At 44.8% G+C, this 24,672-nt stretch overlaps 1 protein-coding gene across 1 annotated transcript in view; it reads right to left on the reverse strand.

Annotated features, from left to right (window-relative positions):
* Positions 1–24,672, reverse strand: part of PAWR (pro-apoptotic WT1 regulator) — a 77,003-nt gene that overhangs the window by 12,072 nt on the left and 40,259 nt on the right. The window contains exons 3-4 of the mRNA XM_080935651.1: positions 16,778–16,909; positions 8,298–8,332 (exon numbers count right to left, since the gene is read on the reverse strand). Of these exons, the coding sequence (XP_080791777.1) occupies positions 8,298–8,332; positions 16,778–16,909 (167 nt within the window). The remainder of the gene's footprint in view (positions 1–8,297; positions 8,333–16,777; positions 16,910–24,672) is intronic.

Raw genomic sequence — 24,672 nt, forward strand, 5'->3', positions numbered from 1 at the left:
TGCCTCTTAGTGGTTCCATTTGCTCAAAGAACAAGCTTCAAAGAATGTGTTGGAAAGAGAAGGGAGATCCTTGGACAAAGGCGGCTAGCACTGTCCGCCTCACAGGGACATCAATAGCTCAGAGAGAGTGACAGGGCAGGAACTGAGTGAGAGACAAGATGGAGACCTGGGATGGCATCATATAACATATAGAGTACATTATCCATGTGACTCCTGCCCCACGCCAGGAGTAACTTCTGTGGTCTTCTACCATTTTTGAAGTAATTATGAGTCACGCTGACCCCTGCTGCTGCCACCCAGACATAGCCCTCAGTAGAAGCTTGAACTGGGACTAGTTGAGGTTTGGTCTATTGCTATGTATTGTAATGCTAAATTCTAAACCCCAAGGTTTAGAAGGAGTGACTTCTTCTGTTTACAAGCTTTTGCTGTGCAAACCTTGTCCCCTGACTTAAAACTACTGGCTAAATAAAATTGGCTACAGCCAATTACTGGAGGGATTAGGGGAAGGTGGATTTAGAGTGAGCCGGTGGGAGGAGAGACCAGAGAGAGAGGCTAAAGGAAAATGGAGAAGCTGGAGATGGACCATGAGCACATGGCCAGGAGAGGCATGAAGTATGGAGGTACACTGCTGGGAGGTAGCCAGGCATGCAGTTAAAAGAGTAGAATAGGGGTGACCCTTCCTCCCCCTAACCCCACCATCATTGTCAGCCAAATAACATAACCTTAGTTGCATTCATTTGTAAAGTAACTGAGGATAAGTTTAATTTGTTTGTACTACAATTTGGCTACTACAAGGACATCACCAGGTGGCAAAGCTGGCCACCCACGATGACTCCTCCTTCTCACCACCCTTGAGCCCATCTCCCTTCTTGATGCTTTAGCTGTTCCTCTTCTTCTCCTCTGCCATCTGACCACCACACACTCATGTTGTGGTGGCCCCTGCTGCAGGCTGACCACATGGTGGACAGGCGTCTGGGTGACACTGTCTGACAGGTAGGTGCCTACAGCACTGTGGAGTGCATCAGAAGGCAGGCATTCCTCTTCCTGTGCTGTACTGTTGGGTAGGCGGCTCCACCCTGAGCTGAGGGGTGGAGGCCAAGTCTGTTAGTGTCCACACCACGTGAAATGCCAGAATTTAGTCTCTGTCTCTCTTTCTCCTCCCCGGCTGCACTGCCTGGATTTGATTTTTATGTGCCTTGCATAAGGTAGCTTTGGCCACCAAGCCAGGCCTCGAGCCAGAAAGAACAAATGACTGCCAACTGCTCTGCCTCTGAATATAAGAAGATACCACCACCACCGAAGTGTCTCTTTGCCCACTTCGAGGGGTATCATCATTACTTTTGATCATTGCTGCTCAGCATCCTGAAGCATTACATATTACAGGGACCTAGAGCTTGGTGCCTTCAGCATTTACTTCTGCAGTGACAGAGGGATGGGCGCCTCTGTGACCATTTTCCTTAGCATCATGACTACCGCCACTACTGCCAACACTCACTTTTGCATGCCCCTCTCCAAACAGCATCCTCACCTTGCACGAGTCCTTGCCCATATCCACCACGACTGCCTCCACAAATACCTAAGGTTTAGACAGCCCAGGCACAGATGACTGTAACAGAAAAAAGCACATATGCAGGCTACACTGATAACCAAACCATGGCAGTTATCTACAATGACATCTAAATTCATACAAAGGAAAGCATCTTCTGGAAACCTATACATAAAACAGAAAGGAGGCAGCACAGCAGCTGCACAGGAACATGGAACATAGGAACAAGGAAGGCACGGACGCCTAAGCAAGCGGAGGGAATCTCCTGTGCACTACGTGGAAGCTTCACCTGTCAACAAAAAGCTGCCAGGCTACTGGCTTAAGCAGGAAGAAGGAGGTGGAAGTCCCAGCAGGGAGAGAGGATTCTGGGATAGAGTGGGGTGTGGAACGATTTCCCCCAAATGCTGATGGACACAGTCACTTGAAACTGAGAAGAGGAAACCAGCCGTGTGGCACTCATAGGATAGAATGGATTAGGTTATGAGCTAGCCAGGGAACAAGCCCAAGCTTAGGGACTAGGCATTTACTCAGGAAGAAATTCAGTGTTATTTTGGAGAGCAAAGAAGCTGGGTTGAAAAGCCTCTATGTTCCAAGGGAACATAAATCAGAACAACTGAATAACTCTAGAGCAGCAGTTCTCAACCTGTGGGTCATAACCCTTGAGGTCCAATGACTCTTTTACAGGAGTTGTACATCAGATACCCTGCGTGTCAGATATTTACATTATGCTTCAGAACAGTAGCAAATTATAGTTTCTGAGTAGCAACAAAATAATTTTATGGCTATATGTGAAAGAAAATGCATCATAGGCACACAAGAGTGTACTACCTAGGGTTAGAGAGACGGCTCAGCAGTTAAGAGCACTGACTGCTCTTCTAGAGGTTCTGAGTTCAGTTCCCAGCAACCACATGGTGGCTCACAACCACCTGTAAAGGGATCTGATGCCCTCTTCTGGTATGTCTGAAGACGGCCGCAGTGTACTCATATACATTAAATAAATAGTAAATAATTTTTTAAAGTGTACTACTCAGTGTAAGAACAAACTTGTGTCCTTTGTGGCGAAATGAAAGGGACATTAGGTAAAAGGCACAGTAAGCTGGTACAAAGGTTGATCTCAGGGATCATAGTGAAGGGGAAGGAACTGAAGGTTAGTTACATAATGTATAACATATAGTTACACAGAAGTATTTGCTATGCTGTTCCTGACTACAGTATGGGAATTTAGCTCACAGTAGTGTATGATATGCTTTAGAATGAGTACGGACATTCCTAAGTAAGCAGATGATACACATAAGGGATGGATATATTAATGGCTCTAATTTGGTCATTACAATACACATGCAGTAAATTATTACGTGGCTCCATAAATATGAACAAGTAAACATCAATTAAAAATGACAAAACCAACAAGTTTCACTCATTAGCTGTAAGACCCTTGAATGATAACATAAATAAAACCCTATGGATGAGTAAAAGATAGAGTGCTTGCTGAAAATTAAATCAGTCCTTTGCCCCCATACACACAGATCAGGAAGAGACTGCCACAATCGTGCAGGGCCCCTTTACTTGATTTTGTTGCCAAATTTAGCTCTTTATCCTAAAACAGAATTGTTTTCAACCTATTCCGTAGGCCAGATATGCACAATGGAAAATATTCAGAATAAAAAACCGTTTCGTGAACTCCAAAAGGTTTGTGATGTTCCAGTTAGGAATGTTAACACCAACCTAAGATCCCATGAGAAAACAGTCCGCTCCCAGCCACGGAGATATTATTAAGTACAGTAAAGAGAAATAGTAAGTGACATTATCGCAGACAAATGTCACCCTTTACTGGAAGATTCTCCCACTCTGGGAACTTTTGTGTCTTCTGCATTAAGGGGAGAGGACGCTGCTGTGTTCAGAAGGAGACTTATCCTAAAGCTCTCATGAGAATGGGATTGGCAGCATTAAGAGATTACAGTCAGAGGAATTTCCCACTAACGCAGACATTTCAAAGCTCAGCCATGAGATGAAATACAAGACTCATGGGTAAAATCCTAGGGAACAATGGGCATCAAACATGCAGAGGTGTTAGACGAATCGTGACCTTCCTAAGTAACCAGGAAGTGCACCAATGGCCTCCACATTCCTAGCCTTCACCACCCTCTGTGTCCCACAACCCGCTGTATAGACTCTCCTCTCTCCTCTAACTACAAGCACGCACAACTGAAATTCAAAACGAGTGCCCGGCTCTTTACTCAAACTGGGGCGCATACTTACAGTAAAAAAACAGGGAAGATTTTTCTAACAATTTATTTTTATTTTGTAAGCATTGGTGTTTTGCCTGCTTCTGTGTCTATGTGAGGGTGTTGGATCCCCTGAAACTGCAGTTACAGACACTTAGGTGCTGGGAATCGAGCCCAGGTCCTCTGGAAGAGCAGTCCGTGCTCCCAACCACTGAGCCATCTCTCCAGTCCCTGCATGTAAGATCTTAAAAAGGAATCACTTTTCTCTCAAGGACCACAGCCCTATCTCAAAGGACTGACTGTTTTTCCATATATATATATATATATATATATATATATATATTTTTAATTCAAAGGTTTTCTTAGCTCATCCCTCCTGTCTAGCATCTTTTACCCCGTGCTTACATGGTGACTGCTGGTGCAGAGAAGACAAGGTGAGCTAACAGGATGCCAATAAAACCAATGTATCCCAGCATCTCTTCTATTCTCTAAGATGTATACATTTAAGAGTATTCGTTGCTGTTTTGTCCTTTCGACAATGTCAAAAAGATAATAATAATAATAATAATAATAATAATAATAATAATAATAATAATAATAATAATAATAATAATAAAGAGTATTTGTTCAGGGGCTCTTAGAACCAGGCTCAGTGGTTAAGAGCATTTGTTGTTCTTGCAGAGGACCCAGATTTGGTTCCCAGCATCCACTTGGTGGCTCACAACCATCTAAGTCTAATTCTACGGGGTCTCCTGCCCTCAGCTGACCTTTGCTGGCACCAGACATGCATGTGCTGGTGCACATACATGGACATATGCAGAATAAAAATTTTAAATCTAAAACAAAGGAAAGAGTTTGTTCAGAATATCTGAACTCAAACACGTTCTTCTTACATAGGAGAAGTCTTCCCACACAAAGAAAGGCATAGATTTAGTTTATTAAGGCATGTGCTCAGAGGTGAGCCTCCTGGACTTCGGTGTATGCTTTCCGAAACCAGTGCATGATACAAAACCATTCAACACAAACAGAAGGATTATAGAGAAAATGGAGCTCTGGACATAATCTCAAAAACTACTTCCAGTGACACATTAAATGTGGGGGAAAGAACTGGAGAGAAATGTCACCCACCACGGCACTAAACATGTTAAAGATTCGAGAAGTACATCAATATGGCATTTTATTATAAAGCAATGACGGATGTTTAAGGAAGCAGGCAGGGCAAGAATTACGTGTAGCTCCTGATTCACTGTGGAGTGTGAGGAGGGGAAGAGAGGAGGGAGGGGAGTTGTCACCCACTGGGCAAGCAGGCTGCTGTTCACACTGAGCTGGCTGCCAGAGGAAGGCAGCATGCACCGGGTGTGCTACGTATGTTCCCACGGAACGGAGAGTGGGTGGTATTTTATGTGGAAAGGTAAGTCTGTCCCCTAATGGATCAATAAGACCAACTGCCTCTCCAAACCAGGCTTTAACTTCCATCAGAGGGCCTGAGCCTCGGGTTAAAAAGCAACTGTGGCTTCCCAAACCAGAGGCAGTGGGGTTCTGTGTGTACTCCTGTGCTGTGTATGTTGAAGAGACAGAGATGATGCAGCTGAGAGCAGCCATAGTTTATCGGATTGAAATTAAGTTGCAGACACCCATGTTACCCCGAGGAACAGAGAGGACGTGTGACTGCAGATTCACTGCCATCTGTAGGGGATGGAAAGCCACTTACAAAATATAAATCACCAATAAAAAAAAAATACTAGCAGTGGTGTTTAGTTTAGATGACAGGATTATGCTTTAATAATACCAATGCCCCATACTTACCACGTTTTCATGCAGAAATGCACACACATTGCTTTAAGAGACAGAAAACAGGATCTGTAGGATGGCTCAGTGGGCAGATCCTCTTACCATACACGCCTGCATGAGGAGTCTCATCTGACCGTCCCATGGAAAGGTGGAGGGAAATCATTCTGCAAAGTAGTTCCTACTGTGGTGCTGCACAGGCTTGGCCACCTTTCTCCAACCCCTGCAACCTAATTAAAGATGGAAGGATAGTCCACTCTTCCACCCTCGACAAGTCCTTCTCTTTCTCCAAAGCTTAAGCAATGTACTAGAAACCTCACCCATTAACACTGGCAGAATTACACAGTGGAAGAAGAAAACCGAAATGCCTGCCTCGGGTCCGACTTTCCTAAGCCCAGTGTCAGAAATGTCACGATGCTCATCTCCGGACAGTTGAAATGAAAAATGGAAAAACAGCAATGTATGGGACTTTCTAGACAACAAGGGTCCCCTACACGTCTGTATTCTTGACAGTTGTAAGAGAAAACAGTGTGGTTAGTGAGAGAGACGTGAACTCGGGGCCAGTGACGTGAAACCCCGAGAGGCTTTTCAGAGTCATTGCCATCTGTGTGGTGTGTCTGCACAAGTCATTTAGTTTATAGGAAACCGTGTCTAACATGTGATTCCCATGTTTTCTCTCTTTTCTGTCATTCCTCATTTCTGTCATCCCCATTTGTCAAGGGACGCTCTCGTCAAGGAACACCCTTTCTCTGATCACTGCTGTGACTTGCTGACAGATTAGGGAGAGTAATGAACTGTTGACAGGCTGTGTAAGATAACCCTGGGAGATAAAGAATAGATAATCTTAGATATGAGTCCAGCTCTGTGTGGAGCTTCTTAGACTACATTAAAATAGTCATTACAACTCAATAAAAAGAACTACTACAAGCATCTCACTATTAGCTCAGGCTAGCCTCAAACTCGCCATTTCCTTGGTCCTCCTGGGTGCTTTGGCTATTTCAAAGCACGCTTAGTAATAATAAACGGGGCTAAAGCTTTGAAAGCTGAAAAGTAACAAGCCTCCTGATTGAACAAGTCACAAAGAAAACAATGATTTTTAAACCTTAAAACACACACACACACACTATGTGAACCAACTTCTTACTAATTTAACAAAATGGCAACTTTGTAACCGCTGTGGGGAGGACTGTTTATTTTTGTTACTGCTGTGTGCATGTACTTGTGCTGTGTGTGTGCACAGGCCTAGGTGCAGGGTTCACAGAGGCCAGAAGAAGGTGGTGGAGACACCAGCAGTTGTGAGCTGCCTAATGTGGTGCTAGGAATCAAACTCTAACCCTCTGTAAGAGCAATCCTCATTCTAAACTGCTGGGCTATCCCCACCCCCATAAAAAACTAACAAACCCTAAGTATTCCCTCATTTAATTCACGTCAAAACCACAAATATAAAAGTGCTGCTTATAGTTAAATTTGAACTAGAATTAAGTTTGTATAACATAGTTGATAGATTATCAAACGTTATCTTTGTTTTCCAAACAACAACAAAGACAGCAATTTGGAAGTATTTCATAGGGCTATGGTGGCACAGGACCTTAATCCCAGAACTTGGGAGGCAGAGGCAGGCAGATCTCTGTGAATTCGAGATAAACCTGGTCGACAGTTCCAGGACAGCCTATCTGGAGAAAAACTAAAAATAAAAACAAAAAGTCAAGTCAAAGCTAATTTGGCCATGGCCTCGCAAAAGAAAATTTGTTCTGTTTGAGTTAACTCATGGTACACAGAAGTCACTCAGTGCTGTAGTAAAGAAGTGCTCTATCATCCACACATAAAGACAGACACATATAAGCTCCAGCCAACGGGGTGCTTACTTTGGGTCAGAATGCTTAGGTGTAGTTCAACTCCTCCCACACGGACCCTCCCGTCCTTCCCCTTATCACAGATCCCACCAAAAATAAAAATACGATTGCATTTTACTTGTGCTTCCTTGGTACTAAAGCTCAGAGTTCTTAACAGTAAATGTCTTTCAGCTGTTAATTAGGTTCTCGTGGAGTCATAGTGGTGGACGCCCTCACGACATGGGGGTTAGTGCCCTAACAAGATGGACAGAGAACCTGACTCCAACTCCAACAAAGAACACAGCAAGATGAGCATCTGTAACCCAGGTCTTAAGACAACTCCTGTCCCCATCAGTGCTGCCACCAATGCCACCTCCACCACCATCATCCCCACCCCCGCCTCAGACGGGCTGGTTCTAGTGTTCAGCTTCAGGCCTCTATAGACTTGCTTAAGACAAATCATTAATAGCATTTTGTCATTACATTTTGGTCACCGCAGTTCAGGAGCAAACTGGCTGACAGGTGCTGCAACTCTCTGAGGGAATTTCTTTCTTCCTTTCTTTTTTAAGATTTATTTAAGTATGTATTTTATACATGTGCATGTTCTGTCTATAATGTATACACCAGAAGATCTCACAAGAGTCGAGTCAAATGGGCCTACAGTCAGAGACTGTTGTGAGCCCCCATGTGGTTGGTGGGAATTGAACTCAGGACCTCTGAAAAAGCAGCCAGAGTTGCTAACTGCTGAGCCATCGCTCCAGCCCCAGAAATTTCCCTTTTAAGAATGTAATCAAAGTTTTGAGTTTTTTGCTTTTGACAAGTTATTCGAAGCAGCTCTAGATAGTTAAGTCTGCTTGGGACAGGCACTATCCTTGAACCTTCACGTTACAACACAGAGATTCTTACCTTTTGTATCTGCCTGGAACTGTTCTCGACGGGTCCTGTAAAGCAAAATATGAGAGATCAGCTGTGCATGCATGTCAGCACACAACAACAGCCTGCAGGAAGACAGAACAGTGCCTGTCCAGAAACTACGGCGAGCAACTGCGCTTGACACAGTTCAAATAAAAAGAACCTGGGTCCGGTTTTTCAGCCCAACCCAACCATGTTTCAAAGTTTAATACTGAAATATTTTGGTTATGAGCTTAGCCCTTAATTGCTGAGTCATCCCTCCAGCCAGAAATATCTTAAAAGCTTAAGCATCCAAAAACACATTACCTACCTACCTTCCTTCCTTTCTTTTCTAGTTAGGGTTTTACATCTACAAGGCTGGCGTGGAATTAGCTAGGGATGCCTTGCACGCCCAAGGCCTTGACCACCTGGTCTTTCTGTGTCCACCTCTGAGTGTCGGGACTAACTATGTGCACCACCACACATACCCTGATTCCGGCAGGGGATCAATCCCACAGACTGGAGGATGCTGGGTAAGCACTATGTCAGCTTCTTAGGTACCTCTCCAACCTGACCATCATTATAGGCTTAACACTATTTCCCTGTCTTTTATTATGTTCTCATTAAAACAAAACAAAACAGAACAGAACAGAACAAAAAACAAAAACATCAACCCCTCCTCCCCCAAACTGAATTGGCCTGGTGGTGTACACCTGTAACCCCAGTATCAGAAGGCTAGTCAGGAGGATCTTTGTGAGTTTGAAACCAGGCAGGAATACATGGAGAGACACTGCTTCAAAAAACAAAAACAAACTAACAGTGGGGCTGGAGAGGTGGCTCAGTTCAGAGCTTCCTGATGATCTTGAGTCCAAATCTCAGCCCCCAAATGGCGGCTCATAACCATCCATAATCCCAGTTCCAGGGGAATAGACGCCCTTTTCTGGCCTCTGTTGGCACTTAAATGCACACATACACATAGATAAATTTTAAAAGCACCTATAATGTACAACGTACACACAAAAGCTAACAATTTTTAAAGAGTATATCTAAAAATATGACATAAGAAAAGAGCAAACTGCAGTGACCCTAAGCTACAAAAATAAAAAAGAAATGACAGGCTTCTGAACGTTAATATTAACTATTAGGACGGACGATTACCGTGCAAATAAGTAGGCAGTAACTGTGATTACCTTGGACTGCAAATACATCAAGCTTAAGTGATGAGCCCTTTTAAACCTGATAATAATAAAAAACAACTGCTAATAGTGTTAAGTCTAAGGGAGATTATACAAATTCAATAATTTCAGTTAAAATGAAAGAATGAGCTTACTTTACACACGTCTCTTCTTTTAAAGATTTATTTACTTTATTTATATGAGTACACTGTGGCTGTCAGACACACCAGAAGAGGACATCGGATCCCATTACAGATGGCTGTGAGCCACCGTGTGGTTGCTGGGAATTGAACTCAGGACCTCAGGAAGAGCAGTCAGTTCTGCAGTGAACACTGAAGACTGAGTACGGCTAATGACCCAGCATGGGCACAGCAACCTGGCAACAGTCCAGCAAAGCGTCAGGAAGAACTAAGTCACCTTCCAACCTTCCAACCGGACAAGCACTGGGCAGCTGAGGCTCTAAGTTCACAGGAAGCAGCAGCAATGCTCTTGGCATTATGGGAAGGACAGAAGAGAGCAGAGTGAAGGGCACACCAGGCGATGTAAAGCTGGTGGGATGTAAACTCTTTACCAACGGCTTCCACATGTACTAACTCGTCCCAATGCGTTCTCACGAAAACCACGTAGACCAAAGGGTAATGGCCGCATCTCACTGTCTCATGTTTTTATTCTTTGTTTCTTAAGTAAAAGGTGAGCGTTGGAAGCTTGAACCTGCCTCCACCCCCACCCCCGAATCCAGAGAAATCACTTTCCTAGGAACCTGATGATATAGGAAAGAAAAAGAAAACCAAGTGTAACAGTAAAGCGCCAAGCCCTTATAAGTTACTAGGGCTAAAATAAGCAGGTGACTCGATCTTGGAATGCCTGGGTGGGCCTGACCCCAGGACCGAACTCAGAGCTACTTGAGCAGGCACCCCTTGCGGTAGCGATCTTCCTTAGCCTGCTGCTGGCTGGTGTTTACCCCGAGAGCAGCAAAACCTTGGCCCACAAATGGTCAAGACATTCCTTCTTCCTCTGTTATTAAAAAGGCATCTTCTGAAATGAAGAAGGCCACTCTTTGCTTTTATGCAGTAATTAAGTAAAACAGATTCTGTATTTATAAAAGCATGCTTATCCCCTGAGGGAAAAAAAAAACAGGAAAAGAACAAATTTGAAAACTCCAGCTCCCTGTGTACGCGTAACATGATTCTTTTATAATGGAGGAGGGGAGTGTTCACAGCTCCTCCACATATGATTGGAACTCTACATAAACACAAACTTCCTTAGAATTTCTAGCTAGAAAGTTCTTTGCCATGGCCACAAAAGTCCCAAGCAGAGGACTATAATGAGGGACCTCCGTTAATAACTACTAGTGACTGTTGCTAAACTTGACAAGTGCACTCTGTATGTGATCTAACCTTCCTGGGCTTGTATTTCTCTAATCTTATTTCTAATTTATTCCCATCTGTTTACACACCAGACCTCAACTGCTTGTGAGGACCATGTTCTCGAGATTTCCTTATTGGTCTGGCCATCCTGTTTCAACAAAGCAAGAGCTTCATTTAAACTTACACAAACCAGTTTGTGCTTTGCCAACATCTTCGCAGCTCTACACAGGTATCCCCTCCCTCCCCAAAGCAGCATACACTATACCCTTACAAGGAAGAGTACGTCAGGAAATGTAGACTTGAAATCTGTTGTGTAAGAGACCTGGGTTTTCAAAGGATCTCGGTACACAGTCCCTGGATCTCCCAAAGCCAGGATCAAGTTCAACCCTACTTGCTACCAGCAGTTTCCATGGAGACTTTCTCTGCCTTTTTACACACTGGAGCTTCCCATCAGTAAACAGGGCGCAACCCACAACGCTGGCCAATTCATCGGTCATCCATTCATGTGTAGTCTTTAAAACTCTTCAGACGGGTTAGGAATGGTAAAGGTTAGGAGGCTAACGGAGCGCTTTCATAGGCAGTCCCAGTGGCCTGAGACTGAGTTAGATCCCTCTGCTCTGCCTTGGGACACCCAACTGAGGCAGATGAAATAACTTGAACGAGGTCTGAATGTGGGCAAAGTGGTCTTTCAGAGGACCTTGTTCTTAGAGAAACAGCAAAGTATGCAAGGAATAGCCGTGGAAGAACGTTTTCTGTATGTCCTTATGACTTTTCAGTGAGCTGAGACTGTTGGGGGGTAAAAATGACTAATGTCCACTCAGGAGATGACACTGAGGAGAAACAGGTAAATCCTGACTTAGGTGGTATGCAGCAGGGTACTTTTATTTTTTCCCTTTTTAATCTTGGAAATGCTGTGTGCATTTTTCAACCCAAAAGCTTTTCTCTGAATCAATTCAAAGAAAAGAATTCAAGACAAATGGTTTAATACACACATCCGGTTGTCATTACTGTTACTTAGGAGAGTAAAAGATTTGAACCACTGATGATCAGCATTAACGGATAATTTGTGTTAATTAAATGTTTAGAAAGAAAATTCTCTGCTACTGACAACAGGTTTGCTGTACTCTTTGTTTGCTTGCTTTAAGGCATATCCAGTGCTTTCTAGGCTAACTTCTAACAGACGGTCTGGCCCTCAATCTCTAGTGTGCCAAGATTACCAACATGTGCAACCACACTTGACTTGAAATTTTTGAATATCAAAAAAAAGTTCACACTACAACATCTGCAAAGGTTATTTCAGAAATATGAAAACTGCAAATACTAGCTGGGTGGTGCTGGCCCACACCTTTAATCCCAGCACTTGGGAGGCAGAGGCAGGTGGATCTCTGAGTTTGGGGCCAGACAAATCTACAGAGTCAGTCCCAGGACAGCCAGGGCTACACAGAGAAGGTCTGTCTCAAAAAAAGAAAGAATGGAAAGAAAAGAAAAAGAAAGAAGGAAAGAAAGGAAGGAAGGAAGGAAGGAAGGAAGGAAGGAAGGGAGGGAGGGAGGGAGGGAGAAAAGTCCAAACACCTGAGCAATTCCAGTGCTAGGATTTTATCACATTTGTGCAAGTAGTGTATTCAATGTTTCAAAGTTTGTCAAAAGAGAGATAAGCCTTACAACCTTACAATATTCAAAAATGAAATACTCTGCCTCCGTAAAATATACTACAGACTCCTTTGTGGACTCTGCAGAAGTCTGTCTACAGTATCAGTTGACAAAGTGTGAGACAGACAGCTCAGATGGAATACTTCAGGGACAACGGTATTAAGTGGCCTTTGATTAATGTGTCAAATACCTTACAACTCGAGAGGCAGTCAACTTAAACTCATACCCTTGTGGAAGTTCGGGCCCCAGGTGGGTGGGCTCCATTGCCATCGGCCTGTGGTGAAGCAGAGCTTCATGGGAAGAGGGCATAGCTGATTACTTCATAGTTGCCCAAGACATGGCTCCTCTTGGACTATATCCCACAATTGCCACCAAATCATGTATCTACCAACAGAACAATCTTTTGATGTCAGAGTCACAGCTGAACAGTACTGTGGGACCGAGCCTCCAATGTGCATGGCCGTTTTTTGAAGAACATTTCATCTCAAAAAGAGGCTGATGGGTGGGTGGATGGATGAATGGATGGATGGATGGATGGATGGATGGATGGATGGATGGATGAACAGACAGAGACAGCTTTCATTTGTAGGTTAGTTCTGAAGCTACATGTAGAAAATAAATACTAATTGCTCTAGGAAGGAGCAATTTGGTAATATGACAAATTTTAAACCGCACATGGTTATGCCTTTTAAATTTTGTGCCACGTAATCATATGCCTTCAAAAATGAAGAGTAAGATCTAACAGTTCATAGAAGACAGCAGACCATAAAGGAATTCAACAACATCTTGCACCTTTTTAATGTTTTATCATTTTCTAAATCTGATTTAATCAGAAAATGTCTACTTAAAAAAGCAAGCTTGATCACCTTTAAAAGCTGTACGAAGCCATTATCTAAAAATAAGAAAGAACTTAAATCTTCATTTTCTATCACCACCATATGAATTACATTAAAAAATTTAAACCAGAAATGAAATATTCTAACCACTCACAAAGCACTGCCAAGTCAAACCCAGACTGCATTTGCAGTCTTTGTTTCAAATGACCCATTTCTCTGAGTGGCTCAGATCCGTAGACAATGCTAAGCTGTGGCCTCTCAGTCTATTAAAATAAAACAACCAATGATACTGAGAGTCGGCTGCCTTCTTGCTCCTTCCTCCCCTACATCATTCCTGTAGATGTTGATGAGGTAACTAACTGTCGTTTAGGAATAACAGGGATAGCAGATTAAGAATGTAGCTCAGAGAGATGTCAACTATGGGGACAGGGCATTTCAGTTCCCACTGGCACCTCTGATGAGGTGATTAGGGAGGCCTGTGGAGAGGACAGTTTCACTCTCATGCTAAGCAAACAGCCTGGAAAAATACATTTGAAGCCAAGGTCACCAGCAAGCGACCAACCTTTAATCCCAATTACTAACAAAACAAACAGGCAGAAACTGAAGAAACAAAGAGCATGCCTGGGAAGAGCTCAGAATAGTTAAATGAAGACAGATGTGTCAGGGCAGCAAGCTCTTCGAGGGCCAGCTCAGCTAGAAGTTCATGTTGGTGTGTACGCTGAAAACAGCCAGCCTGCAGCAGACAGAGCCTTCTCCTACAGAAGGAAATCAGCCTCTGTCCAGAGACACTGTCTGAGGTTATGCTGGTATGCCTTCCTTCTTCAACTGTCCAGAGCAGAAGCCCAAGGACTGAAACCAGGTCTAGACTTTCAATTAAAATGGCAGATTTTCTCCATCACACCACAGTAAGTTAAACCTTCCCAAACTTTGTGTGGGAAGTCATCGCCGAACAAGGAGCAGGTTTAATTTCAATTTGATGAAACACAAAGTACAGAAGTCACAGACAGTTGAGAGCAGCAGTGCGGTTAGTATTATAACAGGGCTCTGTTTTCCACATGACGGTCATCACTCACAGTAACAGCAGCTCGGACGACTGAGGGGGAAAGGTGAACCCCGTCACTCTATGAATCTCTGTGTCCGTAACTTGAAGCTTTGGGTAGAGAGAAGGTCACATCTGTGTGTCCTAACCACCTCAAAATAGTCTGCCTCCTTCTGTCAAATGTCTCTGTAATGATGGGAAAGAGCAAACAGCCGTGTGTCTAAATAGGAGTGGCTCCCATAGACTCATAGGTTGTGGTACTATGTGGTACTATGCGGAGGTACTGAAGTGTGCCACTGTGGGGACGGTTGTTGAGTCTCCTATGCCCAAGCTACATCCAGTGCAGCACATGGTCTCCTGCTGCCTTAGGACCAAGATGTAGAACTCTCACATCCTTCTTCAGCACCATGTCTGCCTGCACACTACCGTGATTTCTGCCAAGTTGATAAAGAACTAAGCCTCTGAAGCTGTAAGCCAGCCCCAATGAGATGTTTGCCTTTATAAGAGCTGCTGGGGCCACGGTGTCCCTTCACAGCAATAGAACTCTATCTAGGACAGTGTGTATTTAATCTTTGCGTCAGTTAAGACCATGTGCCGTCCTCTGGAATGCCTTATAAAGTCATGTAATAATAAAATTCATTTACAAAATCAAGCCTAGGAGCTGGAGATGTGACTCAACTGGTAGACTGCTTGCCTATGAAGCCTACAGGCCTAGGTTCATTTACCAGCACAGCAGAAGCTGGGCATAGAGATGCACAGCTGCAGTCCTAGCCTCAGCTGTGAGGAAGGAGGTAAGGGGGAGGGAGGGGAGGGAGGGGGAAGGGAGGGGAGGAAGGGGGAAGGGAGGGGAGGGAGGGGGAAGGGAGGGGAGGGGAAGGAGGGGAGGGGGAAGGAGGGGGAAAGAGGGGAGAAGGGAAGGAGGGGAGGGGGAAGGAGGGGAGGGGGAAGGAGGGGGAAGGAGGGGGAAAGAGGGGAGAAGGGAAGGAGGGGGGAAGGAGGGGGGAAGGAGGAGGGAGGGAGGGGAGGGGGAAGGAGGGGGGAAGGAGGGAGAAAGAGGGGAAAAGGAGGGGAGGGGGAAGGAGGGAGGAAGGAGGGGGGAGGGAGGGGAGGGGGAAGGAGGGAAGGAAAGTAAAGGGAAAGAAACTGGAACTCTGAAAGGACATGATGATCCTGGGATATAGTCTGTGAAGACAGCGCTAGAAAGGCAGAAACCGGAGCATCACCAATTTGAGGCCAACCTGGAGGTATGCAGCAAGTTCAAGGCCAGCCTAGGCTGCACAGCAAGACCCTGTTCTCAAAAATGAAAAACCTGGGTGTGATGGTGCATGCTCATAATCCTGGTTCTAGGGAGGCAGAGACAGGCCCCTGAGGCTCACAGCAACCAGCCTAGTCTACTTGGCAAATACCAGAACGCTGAAAAGGCCGGTCTCAAGCAGAAGAGGACATTATCTGGGGAATGGCATCTGAGGTGAACTACATATCTTCTGCCCTGTGCAGGAACACACACACAAGTGTGGACAGAGAAATGGGGGTCGGGGAAAGTGGAGGAGAGGGAGAACGAGGGAAGGTAGGGAAAATGGGGAAACGGAAGACAGGCAGACTTAAAATGTCACAAAAATATCAAGACTGGGACAAATTATACCAATAATATTTCACAACACACTTAACTGATTCCAGAATCAGAAGACACATCAGGACAGTGGATCCTGTCCTCAGAAACATGTCAAAAATATTCTATAGAGTGAGTTTCATAGTCAAAGTGAGCAACTCAAGTAAAACAGAGTTAGGTTTTACTTCCAGAAGTACCTTGTAGAAAGTATTTATATTTGTGATATTTTAATTTTACATGCATTGTTGTTTTGTCTGCATGTATGTCTGTGTGAGGGTGTCAGAACCCCTAGAACTGGAGGTACAGAGAGTTTTGCTGAGAATTGAACCTGGGTCCTCAGAGAGAGCAGCCAATGCTCTTGACCACTGAGCCATTTCTCCAGCCTTCCCAGAGTCATTTAAACTACACAGACATGCGAGTATTTCTGGAAACTCTTAGCCTGACATTGTTCACAGCACTGCATCATGTATAATACTGTATCACATCTCAACAGCTGACTGGAGAAACCAGGTCACCTCTTTTACTCTCTATGCAGTTATGATCCCAAAGTCATCCTAGGACAGGACAGGACACTCAGCTCAGCCACTGAATTCTTGCTTTTTAGTAACAAGAAAGTTACCATTTTTCTTGGATATGTTTCTAACTAACCCTCAGCCGGTCTTTCCTCAGGGATGCAGAGCAGACAATGATCAAGTCAGTAAGGACTTGGATAGCAGGAGGTCACTGGTTAACTACAGGAAATGACTGAGTCGGCCTGATGCTCCCAAAATGAGGCTGAAAGAAAGGATCAGCCTGGCCCTTCCTGTTCCCAGTGCTCACCTGGGGCAGGTAGGACGTTCCTGGATCCGGGAGGCTCGCAGCTTCGTTCTGGATGGTGTTCTGCTGTGTGATAGCATCTTCTCGCTTCCGTTCCTTCTGTCCGGCTTCATCATCTTCGTACTCATCTAAGCACTGAGAGAAAGAACAGGCTCCATGTCATTCCTCATGTAAGTGAAAGAATGCTTTAACTGTATGTAAAAACGTATCCATTAAAGAAAAGCTGCGTGTGGTCATAAACTGCTCTCAGCAATGCACATATTTCACTGCTAAAAGTTAAAATCTCTGCTAAAATCCAACACCTTTATATTCTCATCCAGAGCAACCTATCTCCTCTCAAAGGTCTAATTACAAATGACACGTCCCAATGATGTGGCTCACTCATTCCCTACCATTCATTCCATGTGGAAACCCAGTGTTGCCTTAGACAGGGGCAACGCTATAAGCACAGAATTTATAGTTCAGTAAGGAAGGGGTGTGTATGTGTGTGTTAGTGATAAGGTCATCTACCTCCATACTGCCTATGAGAATATAAAGAATATTTTCACATGTTAGTTAAGGAAGGCTCTGGAACAACTAGCAATTTAAAGATGGGTATAATTTGGAAGCACTGATCTGGACAAAGGTTAGTCTCACAGGGTGAGAACCGCACACTGAAGACACTGCAGGGTTGCTCAAGAGCTGACTCAACATTGGCAATGATCTATCTCCAAAACAAACCGAAACAAATCCCAACAACCTATTATGCCATTGCGGCGCTGGCTATGAGCTCCTCATAGCAACACATCTAAGCCATATGCTGACCACGTCAGGCTCTCCGTGAGATCCAAAGGAGGGCACAGTGACCTTGTCACAAGGGTAAAGTGGGCCATGAGAGACTTGGGAAGGAAAGTCTGGCAACAGAGGAGGACAAACAAAAGGAGCAGGCAGCTGAGATGGCAGAGCCTGCTAAGCCCCTTCTGAGGAAGCAGGAGAATGCACACGTAGCGGAGGCTCAGTGGACCAGTCGGCGGGAACTTGGGTGAGAGAAAGGATGATTCTGTAACAGCAGTGAATGTAGTAAACTGCTCTTGACTCTAAGCCTGGAGACCAGTGGGTTCTGCTGGAACCCACAGGTTACCCTGTAAGCCAGGTAAAATTTCAGCCCCATGGCTCGTGAGGCGAGGACTGGAAAGGCAGACACACTCTGAACGCCAAAAAATACGGACAATAAATAAGCTGAGAAGTCCGAACAGAAAGGCGTTTTAGGACTTGGTACATCAGTAACAACTGAAATTTGGGAAGGGAGTGGGGAGTGCAGGAATAGCAATTAACTACAGTAACAGAATAAAAATGGAAAGACTAAGAAACAAATCGATTATTTGAGTTCAGAAAATCAAACATAAATCATAGGTAAAGAAAAAAACACCATCAACAAAAGAAACCCAGTAAGTGGCACAAAACTGCCCATTAATCCTAATGGGAAAAGGACTCTTAGGAGTTTAAGGGTTAAAAACTTTCCCTAAACCAACAGAGACTATCACATTTAGTGAAAACCAACACAATTTGAGAGTAAAATCACGGTTGTTCTGGAAGTGCTGGGTAACAAACCAGCTCAGAAGACTACAGGGCTCCTCTGTGAGACAGGGAACAGCTTCCACCTTTTTATTCATGGTTATTTTTTAAACTGCAAATTAAAATATTTATCATTAAAGATCCTTAATACTTCCTTTCGTTAAACACGAGGAACGAATACTTGCCCAATACAAGAGCAACATACTTTGAAGCACTGTCAATCCTTCGATGCACAGATGAGGCTAAGAAGCAAGAGGCAGAGATCCAGGGAGAGGGCTGAGCAGTGTTGGCCCACAAAACCCAGCACTCAGGAGGCAGAGGCACAAGGATCTCTGTGAGCTTGAGGCCAGCCTGCTCTACAAAGCAAGGTCCAGGACAGTCAGGGCTACACAGAGAAACCATGGCTTGAAAAACAAAAACAAAAAGTAGAAGAAGGAAAAGAGGGGGAGGGGGAGGAGCAGGAGGAGGAAGAAGAAGGAGGAGAAGGAGGAGGAGAAGAAAGAAAAGAGGAAGAACAGGAGGAGGAGGAAGAAGGGGGAGGAGAAGAAGGAAAAGAGGAGGAGGAGGAGGAGAAATTCAGGGAGAATGACTAGTCTCACTGTGGTTTCTGCTCTGTTAGCATCCACTTGGCTCATTCCTAGATCGAAGCAGCCACAGTACCTGAGCATTGATCTATCACAGAGCATCCAGCTCAGAGTCAGAATCCTAAGTCACACTGTGCACAGATAGAAAGCCAAGGCTGAGGCAAAGGCAGGTTGCCGTGAGCTCTCTGAACACTGGATGTGCTTTTGTCTGTGCTTACTTCCCTCTTCTGACACCAGTACCTCAGCTACCTTCTCCTTTGTACCACCCCCTCCCTTAATAACTGAAGACCAATCCCACCCCCACCCAGCCAGCAAATTCAAAACAAAAGTGAAGAATCCATTACACGCTTGTCACCGAGTCACCCAAGATGAGACGTATTGAGAAGACAATGTACCCCACACTGAAACTCTTCACATTCTCCCCATGACCATCTTTTACCTGCTGCCTGGGCACCTGACCCACCCATCACCCGTGCCATCTCTGTAGGAGAACGCACCTTACATTACAGGCTTGGTGGCTGCCAGCCTAGCTTTGAAGTCTCATGATGCTATGACAAGTACTTCCGCCATGGTCAGGGTGCCCTGTCACCAGATCTCAGAGCAAAACTATAGCAAGTCCTCTAAACAACTATATTCTGTGATAAGAAAGCGCTATCACATGTCTCAACAGAAATGATAAACTTGAGCTGGGTAGCTTTTAAACAACAAGATGGCATTTCCCCTAATCATTAAATCAATCAGCCGCGTTATAAAAAGCCTTAGCAACAGGGACGGAAAACTCCTCTGCTTACCCTTCTATTGTTCTAATCTTCCTACAGGATTCTCTCCAGGCAGGCAATGGGAGCCTGCTTGGCGCTGTGCTTACGGGCTTCATCATCTTCAGCACAGACCCTAGCCACTGTGCAGCACAGACTGTGACTGCAGACGCTGTCCCCTGTCTCTGTGTGTGACTGTAAGCTACACATCTCTATTCAATATCTGTAACTCTGATGGCTCTTAAATGTGTCAACAATTTCCATCCCCCAAATCTTACAGAGGGCTTCCTGATGCCCACAGAATGACTGTTACTACATCAAGTACTATTTTACCGTTCTCTAAACACCAATGGGAAGTGTCTTAATCAGTCGGGCAGAATTCTCTCACAATTTTGTTGGCTTTAGGAAGCTCTTTACCCATCTTGGTTTTCTTAGCCAATATCCTCTAACGTTTATTGTTTGTGCTCTGAGCATCAAAGTGGCTCTTTATATGATGGAAAGGCAGGCATCCTTGTGTATGGTTAAGATCTGCTCCTGGTTTAACTTCCATTCTTTAGCACACATTGCTATATCCTCCCCATCCAGTGTGCTTTACCACTTGGATACCTGGGTATCTTTCAATTCGTGTATAAATTATTCAGAGAAAATTCTGGATGGCACCTTGTAAATTCTGGGTATAACCTTGTAAAATGGGGACCGTGTCAGTGCCTACAAAAGAGGGTTAGTTTTATAGTTTTATAGCTCTAGAGGTTAGGAGTGAATTGAAATTAAGAAAATCAAAGTTTAGGTCATGGGTGGACTTACAGCAAAAGCAGGCTGAGAACCACACAGTAAGAGGGCACAGTAATGACACGGTTCCTACACTTCAGTAACATGCTGGAACGCTTCAGTGATGGGGAATGACAGGGGGACACAGGCCTGGCAATGCTGATGGGACACAATGTAAGCAGAAGAACCCGAGGGATGTAAGAAACGCGAATCTGAAAGTTCCCGAGACCAATCAAACTGATTGACTTAGTACAGGGACATAAAGCAGGGGGCTGTAGCAGTGGTCTCTACTGTCTCAGGGACACCCCCTTCCGAGAAACAGAAACGGAGTAAGGTTAACATACATGGGACCCTTAGGATAAATCCTGGGAGGAAGATGAAGACTAATTAAATAAAAATATGGAAGAATTTCCAAGCAAGTCCTGAAGGTCTGGGACAGAAACACCTGCAATGGCACTAATTTATAGTATTTCTTACACACACACACACACACACACACACACACACACACACACACACACACACACTTTTTTTTAAGCTGGTTTTTTTTTTTTTTTCAGATACTTGAACTTTTATTAAACCAATCAAAACACTTTTACAATGCTTCACAACTCATCACTTCTGGTGAAAAAGAAACTGTGGCTTCAGTCACAAGCTTAAGTTTGGCCATACACCATCATAAATGCTTCAACCTCCCCAGGGACTGGAAGCTCTTTTATGAAAGGTACTTCTTCAATTCCTCAACCACCTCTTGAGGCTCAGGAAGTTTGAGCGTTCGTGAAGGGCCCTTCTTAAGGCTGTTGTCCAGGCTTGGACGGGTTCACTTGCACAGGTAGCTCTGGGGCCTCCAGATGCAGGGCCTGGCTCAGGGCAGCAGCATCAGCCGTTGACAAGTCAGCTCGAACAATGTTCAGTGACCAGGGCCTTGTCCGCAGTCTTGATAGGCACGGCCTGGCCTTACGCTTTCTTCCGAGAGGGGCCATAGCATGGATCTCAGGATGGAGTGTTGGTGGAATAAAGTGGCAACGAAACTCCAGAGGGACAAGCCAGCAGCTCGGAATCACAGTTGCTTTCAAGCTGTTACTAGTTAAAGTTATATTAGTGCTAGGAATGGACTTTTCTTTTGAAAACGATTCATATTCATATTGTCAGCAAGTTTCCTTATTTATTTGTTTGGAGTTGGTTTTGTTTTGTTTTGTCTGATCATTTTTTGAGGCAGGAACTTGCTTTGTAGCCCAGGCTAGCCCTTGAATTATCAAGCTTCCTGCTTCAGCCTCCCGAGGGCTGGTATCACAGATATGCACTATCAGGCCCTTGTGCCTTCTTATGCTTTGGAATGTGGAGGAAGGTCAGTGCATATCTTCCCACTGTTCAGACAAGTTACTTGGAAGCAAGTCTTAACAGGCAGGACATTAAGTATGCAATTATATTCGAGCATGCTTTTGTTAACAGCGTCTTCCAGCAACATCTGACTTTTCCCCTCTGGCACTTCTAAGTTATTAAATGCAGTTGTGACGCTAGAACAGTGCTGATTTTAGGTTAAACCTCTTTCTTCAGTGTTACATTCTTCATATGCTGCACGCTAACTCCCATGACAAACATTCCAACCTAACAGACTTATCTCAGTGTTCTCCAGTTTGGAGGTAAGTAAGCCTGGGCATTTAACCCCAAATTTCCTCGACATGAGTCACACTGCAGAGAAGAAAGCACTAAGGAAGGGGACATCTTAAGGAGAAACTCAGGAACAGGCAGAAGCACTCCTCACCTGCATCTCTGACAGCGTTTAACACCCACAGTGGAAAGTCAACGTCAGACTCCAGAAAGGATGAACGCACTCCCAAAGCAGGGGGCTCAGAGCATCCCAGAGAGCAAAGGAGCGACAAGTGCATTCAGCTCTCCACGCGACCGAATCTCCACAGGGCAGGACACAAAGCCTGTCTCTGGCTATTCCGATAATGAAAGATAGACACTCAACAGTTCCTCTGAACTTCTAGTAGATGGAACACGTCACCTAACCAATGGATGCTTCAGTCCTTCTCATCTATTAAATGAAATCGGCACCAGCTACCACCCCCCCACACACCTCCAAGGATGGAAGGGAACGGCCCCTGGGAACAGCGTGACTGGTCCACAGCACTCCATCAACATCACACGGCCGTGTGCTGTAACTCCCACCAAAGACAGCTGATGTCCAGGGAAGCTTGCTACCAGCAATCCTGCTGCTGTTTTTCCACTTCTAGGACCTGTGTTCGATGCATTTCAACAGGAATCACCCCTTACTTCTCTGTTAATCTCTTGACGAATGTCCAGTTTTTCACGGAGCAGACACTTCCTATTAGTTCACACAATGAAAGCGTGCCCTATGGTTTCAAATGGAAAATGTAAGACTCGGCTCTAAGAGTGATGACTCAGCAGTCACTGCCCGCTGCACAAGCATGAGAGCCTGAGTTCAGGTCCCTGTGTGCAGGCACACACCTGCACCCTCTGTGCTGGTGTGTGTGTGTGTGTGTGTGAGAGAGAGAGAGAGAGAGAGAGAGAGAGAGAGAAAGGGTGTGAGTGTGTGTCTGTGTAAGAGAATGTGTGTGTCTGTATGTAAGAGAGAGTGTATAAGTGTGTGTTTGTGAATCTTTGTCTGTGTGTATGTGTAAGAGAGTATGTGTGTGTGTCTGTAAGACAGAGTGTATATGTGTCTGTGTGTGTAAAGGGGAAAAAGAGTGTATATGTGTCTGTGTGTGTAAAAGGGAAAAAGAGTGTAAGAAAGAGTGTCTGTGTGTCTGGAAGAGAGTGTGTGTCTGTGTGTATAAGAGAGTGTGTGTGTGTAAGAGAGAGAATGTGTGTGTGTAAGTCTGTGAGTGTAAGAGTTTGTGTGCAAAAGAGAAAGTGTGTGTGTGTGTAGGGTGCAGTGGAGGTTGGAGTTTCCTCTGAGGTTTCTGGACACTCCAACCAAAATCAAGGACCTCTAGGTTCAGCCAGAAAGCCTGAAGCCTGTCTCAAAAACTGAGGATAGCAGCAGAAGACTTCCGTTCCAGCGGGTTCTGACCTCCACACATGCACACAGACACTGTCTGTGCATGAACATATAACTGTATCATCATGTTTCTGTCTCTTAGTGTTCAGCAGTTTGACCCTTTCTCACCCGGTCTCATTATATCCCCATGGCTGGCTATGAAATCCCCCAACAGACCAAGAGTGAGAGAGCGTGCCGCAGACCCAGCTCCAGTCTTCACACCCGGCCAGGCCTCCCTCTGCTGATTCTAACTTCACTCCGACAAAGAGAATTTAATCTTCACAAAGGGAGAGAACCGACCCAAGGCCCTTCAGTCTCTACTCAGCACTACCTACAGAAACAGGAACCTGGGGCTGGAGAGATGGCTCAGTGCTTAAGGGCTCTGACTGCTCTTCCAGAGGTCCTGAGTTCAATTCCCAGCAACCACACGGTGGCTCACAACCATCTGTGGTGGGATCTGATGCCCTCTTCTGGTGTGTCTGAGGAGAACAACAGAATACTCACATAAAATAAATAAATACATCTAGTAACTCCTCACAGATGCATCCCCAGGCCCAACCTAATCTCCAACTCCTTGATTCTAGATTGTGTGAAGTAGCTGACGGTTTGAAACCATCACGGGGACTGTGAGTGTGCCTCAGGACTGAGCTAAGGACTGCCCGTGTGGTGGAGACAGAGAAGGTTGAGCTTCAGCCCGAGGACCGCAGGCTGAGACTTCTCCAAGCCCGTATGTTTTGCTGAGGATTCAAAAACATTTGAAAACCCACTGGCAGGATGATTTGTATACATACTTGGGCAGAAGGAATGACAGCTCAGAATCCGAGGGAGCTTAGCAATCACCCAGCAATCACACGCAAGCTTCTGAAAACAAACCCAAACAGCTTCTGACTCCTTTGGGCAGAATTCTTAAGAGAACACCATCATTTGGTAGGAATTACTCAGGAGATCGCTACAGGAAAGGGACTCTGTGGGCAAGCACAGTGTCTGCTCTTTGGTTTGGTACCGATGCTGTCCGTCCTCAGCCTTTCTCCCCTTACTCAGGAGAAGCTTCACTCTTGTTTAAATTCTCTTCTCACTGTTTCCTGACACACTCATCTGAAAATAAGTAGGACCTGTTAAAACAATTATTCATCCTAATAATAAATGATAAATATGCTCCTACTTCGTTTAAAACAAACCACACCTCACTTAGAATGCAAACCCACATTTAGCAGAGAGGCTACAACCCAA

The sequence above is a fragment of the Micromys minutus genome, assembly GCF_963924665.1.
Source record: "Micromys minutus genome assembly, chromosome: 22".
Taxonomy (NCBI): Eukaryota; Metazoa; Chordata; class Mammalia; order Rodentia; family Muridae; genus Micromys; species Micromys minutus.